Below are 9,323 nucleotides of genomic sequence, written 5' to 3'. Positions count from 1 at the left end.
TAGATAGCCTAGTAAAGTCTTTATTAATACCAAACGACGCAAATCGTCGGGAATTCATTTAGGTGATTCGGCTCACACAGGCGTACAAGACCACACAGAACAAGGGAGACAAGTCTGACTGGACATACACAAAATACATCACATTAAAAGTAGACACGCGTTGATAGATGGATGGATGGTTGGGTGGGTGGTTGGTTTGTAGGTAGGTAGGTAGGCAGGTAGGTAGGTTCGTTCCATTATTTGCCTTGCGGAGCCAGCCAGTCCTGTGCTCGTATGCAAATTAGCCATGTGCGCCAATGTACATTTGTTTGACGAATGAGTGCAGATCATGATTTGCACATGCAGATCCGTGAAACATATTTTAACTAGCCTACTACAGCATGCAACGTTTTTTTGTTCTCGGTTGTAATTACATTTTAGGAGTTTATATATATATTGGAGGGGAATCACTGTCTACTACTTGCTGTCGAAGCAGTTTATCCAACAAGCAAAACCGTCTGCAATATGGCCAAAGTGTATGGGAGTTCACTCTTTGATATGGCTGTCTGTACTAAAAGCATACGGCTCCTTTAAATGCGTCTGCAAAATTGAATTGTACGTCATGAGCGACAAAAGCGAACAGAAATATTCGCAGCGATACTTTATGAGCGACCAAAGCGTCTTGGCAGCGCAATTCGCTTTTGGTGTGAACGCACATTAAGTAGTTTAGAACGCAATTTTATTTGGAAAAAAAAGCAACTTTCGGCGTTAAACTCTTTCATTACCAAGAAGGATGTCTTTTCCCTTTCTACCAACAGGCTTTGATTGGCTATAAGCTACGTAGGCCTACAGACTAATATGATAGACATTCGTAGCGCCCAATAAACGGCTCCGGGTGAACCACGCCTCAAATACGAGAAAATGATTGTGTGGTTCCCAGATTGAGATGAGGTCTGGCGAGCCAGGCTAATTTAGGTGGGGATTAAACCCCGGACGTCCGGGTGCAAGGACAACATACCTCGAGACTCTCTAACTGAACACAAATCTACTGACAATATTATATTTAAATATGTTACGCTTAATGCTACTTATTCATTCAGAAGATCGGCGATTGTATTGCCAACCGGCCTCCGTTTTTATTAATGGATACGGTGTTCCCTTTTTGATTTATTATATGCTTGTACTCGTCATAGACCTCCACAAGCAGCTTCTGTTCGCCTCTGGAAAACATCCCGCTCGGTCCTTTTCGGACATTTGATCCATGATTCGACATTCACGGTTCTGGGCTGGTTACATATTTAGTGGCCGCGCGTAATCCACGATAACGTAAGCATGGCTTGAACTACGTTGATGGATTGGCTTTAGCCTCAAGTGGAAGTTGGCGTCGGGCTTAATCAACTAAGCGCCGCATTCGTTAGCGACTTTGGTGGAATACCCCTCAAATCTGTAATACAGAATAGTTGATGCTTGCATATCACCCAGCAATACACAAAGCCAATTACTTTGTTGTTCTTGATGTACATACAGCCCTTACAGTGTATATATGAAACACTCAATTGGTCAGTTAGTCTCAGTTACTGTTTTATTAGTGTTATACTGATCTGAGCACGGCTGCTCCAAAAGTAGCAGTTTGATATGCATGATGCGAAAAAAAAAACAACACCCTTAAATCCTCTTCAGTCGCTTAAAATTACCATGACTTTGATTCATTTTTTTTGTAGATAAGGAAAAATATGAAAATAGAATTGACAGTACATTTAGGCACACTATTAACACATACTGTACACATATGCACAATTTTTTATCATCATAGATTCATATACATTGGGAATTTAAAAAACAAAAGCATGACAAGTTCCTTTATGGACAGATAGGGACACATAAAGGGGAAGTCACTGCATCGAGTATGGGGACAGATATTCAGCTCTTAAAGGGCAAGAGGTTCAACAGTTCTCTTCGTCTCAAGCCAATTAAAGTCCAACAGGGCTGCTCAGTGCAAGCCAATCCCAGCAGATGGGTAGGGAGGGTTCCGGTACAGTCTAGGCAGGTAGTCACACATCCTGCCCACCACTCCCTTCTGTGCTGCTTTAAGCAGCGATTCAATGAGGTCATAGGAAGTGTCACTCCTGCGATTCCATTGGAGGAGAGCGCCTCTGACCGGTAGCCACATCTCACTAAACATCTAGCAAGTTTGTTCTAGGCCAAGGCCTTGGCTTAAGAGCTAGTCACGTAACCCCCCCAAAAAAACAAAAACAAAACTCAAAGTAAAAACCATAAAAACTAAGTTACAGGTCGGTTAATTAAAGAAGTCCTTTTACAACAACGGAATGTAAATTGTTGGCTTGATTATTTGATTTGATTTACTTTTGACCTGTTAATCTCTAGACGTATGCTCAAACTTTTTTTCAGTACCCAATTATTCAAATATACATGCACTGAAGAAAAATAGTGCACAAAAATAAAAAAAAACCAAATAAGTGATTAATTAGGGATAAATCTGTTTCCTTGTGTCGCTCCATTGTGTGTGTGTGTGTGTGTGTGCGTCTCAAGGAGAGCTACGTCTTGGTCACTAATATAATAAAGCGTTTTAAGGCTGGCTCACTAGCACACACTGGCACAGTTTCGGACTGAAAAGAGTTCATCATGCTACAAACATACACGCACGCACGTTCATACAGACACACAACGCTCTCAATGAACAAAGTACAGACCAGACCAAAGTACATTCTCTTAAACATTATACTAAAGTAGTACACTTTTCAAAGCCAGAGGGCCGCCAACACCACAGTATAGATTTAACCCTTTTAATGGAAAGGGTTAAAGGTGAACAGTGCATTGTGGATTAACCTTTAACCCCACATGAAAACTGATATGGAGCACAGTAGTGTTTGGAGTATCATCTGCTTGTGTGCGTGTGTATGCAGGTGTGTGTGTGTGCGCAGGTGTGTGTGTGCAGGTGCTTTGGTAGTTTGACAGTAGTGTTGAATGGGGCATTCTTACAGTCTGGAAAGGCCTGGAAGCCTTTGACTAACTCTTTAGAATTAGGTTGATGCAGAGAGAGTTTAGTCACATTAAAAAACAAGACGTGTCCTTTTGAACCAGTGCAACTGACAAAATCAGTTTTCTAAATATGCGATTATGTAATATACACAATTATCTAAAACCAAAGTGATTATTCGCTCAATCTTCCTCAACACATAAAGGTCAAACAAATGAATAAGAGCTCAATCTGTCTATATGCAAGCCGAGAGAAGCAGGAGGGTAAGGCAAGGTGAGGGTCAATGCGGGCTACACTGCAGGTTAGAAACCAACCGTCCAACATCAACAGTATGTGGTCTGCTCTCTGGACCAGGAAGGGGGTGGGCACGGCCTGGGCCAGCTAAAGCTAAACACCTAAATAAAATGTCCAAACAGAAGATCATAGAAAATCAAACAACGTCTGTTCGTGTTTGTGTGTCAGGAGGGCAGTGTGCGAGTGTCGACTTGTTCCCGGTCATTTCAGTCTTTCTAAAGTCTCAGCTGGAAGGAGTGAAGAACCATGGTGGGGAGTGTCGATGGGAGACCAAGAGAGGTCCAGAGAATGGAAGAGAACACACACACACACACACACACACACACACACACACACACACACACACACACACACACACACACACACACACACACACACACACACACACACACACACACACACACACACACACACACACCTCGCTTCCCCAAATCGCTTCACTCTTCATCGTGGTTGTTCTTGAGTCTATCTGTGTGTGTGTATGGCGGTGGTCTACATGTGCACGCTTGCGACGTGCCCATCTCATACGCCTCCACGCCTTGGGATTCTGCTGCCCGGTGGCCCGTCCCCCCTTCCATCTCCACCTCTGTCCTGTCACCTCTTGAGGGCGGTGCTCTTGAGTTTCTGGCTGTAGCGGTGGGTGCGGGGCGAGCGTGAGTGCAGCTTGACGAAGAGCTCAGGGAACTTGTACTGCGGGAACATGGTCTCAAGGAAGCTCTCCAGGAAGACGTAGACCAGCCGGCGGTTCATGGGCTGGTGCTGGAACATGTCGAAGACGCGCAGTATGCCCTTCCGGGTGGTGTCCGCGCCGATGATGTGCTTAAGCTCGTCTGGAGGGGGGAAGCCGTCAGACCCGGAGACAGGTCAGGTTATTATGGTTTGTAAGCCGTGGCGTACAGGTGCATGGAGATGGTTGCCATTCACATTTACATTGAGCACGTTTTTATCCAAAGCGACTTACATGAAGTACATTCGTCAGAAGAAGGTGAAAGAATATATCGCTGTTGGTACAGTAAGGATGTTCATAAAACTAAGCGCCAAGCACTATCGATCTGGTACTACGGATTTTATATTCATTGGCATTTCCAGACTTTTTAATAGGTTATCATTTTTCAAACCTCGAAAAGAAATTGAAAATGTTCTGTTCTGCCAGTTTTGAACTGGCAGAACACTGCAAGGGTTGGGGTTTGATTCCCAGTGGGGCCACCCATGTTCAGAAAATGTATTGCACATATGTGTGTGTGTGTCCCCACCTGGCATGATGCCCAGCAGGTTGGTCTTTGCCGCGACACGGGTCCTCATGCGGGTCCCCTTGTCCCGGGTGGGCGGGCTCTCTGCCAGGATCCCGTTGGGCCAGTAGGAGTCCCTGCACAGAAATGGGTGGGGCCGGAGAGGGTGACTGACACGTCCCCCTAACCAATCACAGTGGGCTTAATGATATGCGTGTGCTGAAGGGAGGGGTAAGAGGGACAGGAGGTACCTGAACTTCTTGACGTAGTCTGCCACTTGCTCCGGTGAGGTCAGGAAGTCCACGTGGTCCACGATCTTCCTGTTGCGAGCAGAAAACCATCAGTTAGTCAGGTATGGTTAGGGTAGGGGTGAGTAGTTAGCTAGGTATAGGTAGGAGTGTAGGTAGGGGTGAGAAGTTAGCTAGGTAGGAGTGTAGGTAGGGGTGAGGGTAGGGGTGAGGGTAGGGGTGAGTAGTTAGCTAGGTATAGGTAGGAGTGAGGGTAGGGGTGAGGGTAGGAGTGTAGGGGTGAGGGTAGGGGTGAGGGTAGGAGTGTAGGGGTGAGGGTAGGGGTGAGTAGTTAGCTAGGTATAGGTAGGAGTGAGGGTAGGGGTGAGGGTAGGAGTGTAGGGGCGAGGGTAGGGGTGAGGGTGGGAGCTAAGGGAGGGATGAGGGTAGGGGTGAGGGTAGGAGTGAGGGTAGGAGTGTAGGGGTGAGGGTAGGGGTGAGTGTAGGGGCGAGGGTAGGGGTGAGGGTGGGAGCTAAGGGAGGGATGAGGGTAGGGGTGAGGGTAGGGGTGAGGGTAGGGGTGAGGGTAGGAGTGTAGGGGTGAGGGTAGGAGTGTAGGGGTGAGGGTAGGGGTGTAGGGGTGAGGGTAGGAGTGTAGGGGTGAGGGTAGGAGTGTAGGGGTGAGGGTAGGAGTGTAGGGGTGAGGGTAGGGGTGAGGGTAGGGGTGAGGGTAGGAGTGTAGGGGTGAGGGTAGGGGTGAGGGTAGGGGTGAGGGTAGGAGTGTAGGGGTGAGGGTAGGGGTGAGGGTAGGGGTGAGGGTAGGGGTGAGGGTAGGAGTGTAGGGGTGAGGGTAGGGGTGAGGGTAGGGGTGAGGGTAGGGGTGAGGGTAGGAGTGTAGGGGTGAGGGTAGGGGTGAGGGTAGGGGTGAGGGTAGGAGTGTAGGGGTGAGGGTAGGGGTGTAGGGGTGAGGGTAGGAGTGTAGGGGTGAGGGTAGGGGTGAGGGTAGGGGTGAGGGTAGGAGTGTAGGGGTGAGGGTAGGGGTGAGGGTAGGGGTGAGGGTAGGGGTGAGGGTAGGGGTGAGGGTAGGAGTGTAGGGGTGAGGGTAGGGGTGAGGGTAGGGGTGAGGGTAGGGGTGAGGGTAGGGGTGAGGGTAGGGGTGAGGGTGGGAGCTAAGGGAGGGATGAGGCTGTGCCGACCTGTTGATGGTGTCTCCATACGTGGCCCTGATGAGCTGCTGCAGCAGGTTCTTGATGTTCCTTCGCAGCCACTGGTTCTTCTCCTTCAGGTCGAACACTTCGTCCATCAGCAGCAGCATCACGCGCAGAGGGATGTTGTCGTCCACCTGGACAGACGGACGGACGGAGGGACGCGCACACACACACACACACCAGCTTGTCAGGTTCTGGAGCGGCAGTACTAAATGTATTGTACAGTGCTTCAATGTATTCTCAAACTGTCCCGCACACACACTCACGTTGTCGTCGAGCTGGGCCAGCACGCGGCAGTGCTCGGGGTCGATGTCCGACTTGGGAAGAAGCGGAGGGACCTGAACACACAGAGCCAACGTCAGCACCAGCTCTGTAGCGGGGACCCCTAACCAGCCCACAGGGGCCCCTAACCAGCCCACAGGGACCCCTAACCAGCCCACAGGGGCCCCTAACCAGCCCACAGGGGCCCCTAACCAGCCCACAGGGGCCCCTAACCAGCCCACAGGGACCCCTAACCAGCCCACAGGGACCCCTAACCAGCCCAAAGGGACCCCTAACCAGCCCAAAGTGGCCCCTAACCAGCCCACAGGGGCCCCTAACCAGCCCAAAGGGACCCCTAACCAGCCCACAGGGGCCCCTAACCAGCCCAAAGGGGCCCCTAACCAGCCCACAGGGGCCCCTAACCAGCCCAAAGGGACCCCTAACCAGCCCACAGGGACCCCTAACCAGCCCACAAGGGTCCCTAACCAGCCCACAGGGACCCCTAACCAGCCCACAGGGGCCCCTAACCAGCCCACAGGGGCCCCTAACCAGCCCACAGGGGCAGGCTCAAGGGGGACTTGAGAGATTTAGATTGGTTATACCTTCAATAGTTTTATGTATAATATGACTATTTGACGAGTATGTTAATATATACGTTGAATGATCATTGTGTTACAAGTTAAGGCCCCGAAATAGATGCAGTCAAGTCAATCTTATTTGTATGGCCCTTAATAAATAGTCAGAGTCTCATAAGGGCTCTACAGGCCATGTATTTATGACACCCCCCTGACCCTAGCATCCCAACATCCCAACAGCTATGAAAAATTTGATTCATTAACAAGGAAGAAATCTGGAGGAGAAACGCAGAGTGGGGGATCCCTCCTTTCAGGGATGGTGAGAAGTGCAATCATTGACAAACATAGTCTTATCAAAAGCAAACATTTACAAATTCATGTTAGAACATTTTGAAAATAACTCTGGATGATGGGGTGCTGGCCAGCGAGCGAGCAATCTGGTACACCTCAGCTTCTGTTTCCAACACCTCACCACAATATTATAAATGATGCTCCAAAATGAAGAGTGAAATATCAGTTTAAAGGAAAACCTTCATGGTCTGGATGCAGGGATCCATGGACCTTCTGGCGGGGGCCGGGGCTCACCTTGAATATGGACTGCTTGATGTCCTGGCCCAGACGCTCCGACATGCGGCCCATGTTGTCGGAGACCTTGTTCATTCCCTCGGCCAGGCTGTCGGGTAAGGCCTTCACCACGTTGGACACGTTCCTCATGGAGCTCCGCAGCGGGTTCACGAACGTGTCCATCTGGAGAGCGACGCCCCGCCAGAGAGAGTTTAGGACAACCACTCTGGTGAACGGCACCGGAATCAAACAAATCTCAACCGCATCCGAAATCACGAACACATCCGCCCATCAACCCACAGCCTCTGGGGGGGGTCTGCGACTCACTGACCTTGCGTGCAAAGTCTCCTTTGCCTTTGTTGTAGGCCTTGTTCTCTAGGAAGTCATAGACGTGGGGCAGCAGAGTAGGGCAGGCTTTCACCATCTCTGGGTTTATCAGTAACTGGAGAGCACACGCAGTGAATACACACACACACACACACACACACACACACACACACACACACACACAAGGCTAGACACAGAGATGGTCGTGAGTAGGAGCCCGTACCTGGAGGTAGGCGTTGAGGTCCTTTTTCCTCTTCTCCAGGAAGTCCCGGTCCATGTTGTTGAATGTCTTCTTCCCAGGCAGCCGCAGGATAGACGTCAGGTTCTCGTACTGCAGCGAACACTTAGGAGTCATTATGTTAGCGGTTATTTTGTCAAAGTAAAGGCCCACGTCCCCTTGTAGTGCTACAAGCCCTATTTCCACCATCATTACTGTACCCTATGCCACACCGTACAACAAGTCACAGTCAGTAAGACAGGCAATAGCCCGCTCTGTCAGACACTAGTTTCACAAGTCCAATGGTAGACTAGCTCAAAAGGTAACCTGACATCAGCATTACATTTCCCAAATGCATATAAGTCTTAAACCTCTCAGTTCATTTTCAATTTCCTAGGGCCGTTGTCAACGGGCATAGACCAAAATGGCTCTGGACGTAATTGGATAGCGCTAAGACCAATCAGAGGGCTCGACTCTGAATCAGTGATCTGAGGTGGGGTACTGAAGTCACCATCGCCGGTACCAGTCCTGTCTGTCTAGCGTCTGTAGCTGCCGAGGAGGCAGGGCTTCCCAGGGAAGCCATCGGAGCAGCAGCGCTCCTCCTTTGGCGGGATACGTCACGTTTCAAAACGCCCCCGATGGAGATAACAAGTGCTGCTTGGACGGGTATCCCGCTAGCCCTACAACAGTGAACAGCAGGCCAAAGACTGCGTGACCAGCCGAGCTCTGGGTCGGTTTAACACAACAAATCGGACTTCTGGCATATTTTCAAGATGGGTAAACACAAAGAAGAAGAATTCACAGATAGTGCTGACGTTTACCCGGCCTAAACCAAACAGAATGTTTCCAGTAATTGAGCACGCATCTGACAGAGAAATCCTCTAATATTTAAATAAGGGCTAGACTCCGGGTAATGTCCGGACCTGACCCCTCTGGCCATGTTCATGTGTGCGCAGATGTGTAAACTAGTGGGAGCCCCGCCGCCCACCTGCTCGGTGATCCTCATGTGGAAGTCGTGGAAGTCGGAGTAGCGGCGGTAGGTCTTCCAGCAGTCCTCGCTGCCGTCGTTGTTGCGGCGGAACACGGTGATGGCGTACAGCGCGTACGTCTTGCCGTGGTCGTTGCACACCCCTGAGGCACCCCAGAAGCCAGGGAGAGGAGGATCAGCTAACCCCGCACCCCCCACAAAGGCACCACGACCACAACCACATGGGGTAGGTTGGGGGTAGGGGGAGGGGACGGCAGAGCAGCAGAGGAGCCCAGGGAGAGGAGGGGATGATCGGGGGGGGGGGGGGGGGGGGTGATCAGAGAGGAGGGGGGGTGACCAGAGAGGAGGGGGGGTGATCAGAGAGGAGGGGGGTGATCAAAGAGGAGGGGGGGTGATCAAAGAGGAGGGGGGTGATCAAAGAGGAGGGGGGGTGATCAAAGAGGAGGGGGATGATGT

The 9,323-nt window shown here is 50.3% G+C and overlaps 1 protein-coding gene across 9 annotated transcripts in view; it reads right to left on the bottom strand.

Annotated features, from left to right (window-relative positions):
• Nucleotides 1-1,547: 1,547 nt before the first annotated feature.
• Nucleotides 1,548-9,323, bottom strand: part of snx13 (sorting nexin 13) — a 36,000-nt gene continuing 28,224 nt past the window's right edge. For 3 of the 9 annotated variants that reach the window (XM_079749688.1, XM_079749681.1, XM_079749683.1), the window contains exons 18-26: nucleotides 8,868-9,046; nucleotides 7,886-8,005; nucleotides 7,667-7,777; nucleotides 7,357-7,518; nucleotides 6,202-6,273; nucleotides 5,924-6,069; nucleotides 4,752-4,820; nucleotides 4,525-4,637; nucleotides 1,548-4,101 (exon numbers count right to left, since the gene is read on the bottom strand). In XM_079749688.1, the coding sequence (XP_079605814.1) occupies nucleotides 3,866-4,101; nucleotides 4,525-4,637; nucleotides 4,752-4,820; nucleotides 5,924-6,069; nucleotides 6,202-6,273; nucleotides 7,357-7,518; nucleotides 7,667-7,777; nucleotides 7,886-8,005; nucleotides 8,868-9,046 (1,208 nt within the window). In that variant the 3' untranslated portion in view covers nucleotides 1,548-3,865. The remainder of the gene's footprint in view (nucleotides 4,102-4,524; nucleotides 4,638-4,751; nucleotides 4,821-5,923; nucleotides 6,070-6,201; nucleotides 6,274-7,356; nucleotides 7,519-7,666; nucleotides 7,778-7,885; nucleotides 8,006-8,867; nucleotides 9,047-9,323) is intronic. The other 6 variants (XM_079749682.1, XM_079749684.1, XM_079749685.1 and 3 more) reach the window with 3 other exon arrangements.

The sequence above is a fragment of the Pollachius pollachius genome (assembly GCF_949987615.1).
Source record: "Pollachius pollachius genome assembly, chromosome: 13".
Lineage (NCBI taxonomy): Eukaryota > Metazoa > Chordata > Actinopteri > Gadiformes > Gadidae > Pollachius > Pollachius pollachius.
This window is presented reverse-complemented; position numbering and strand designations above follow the sequence as displayed.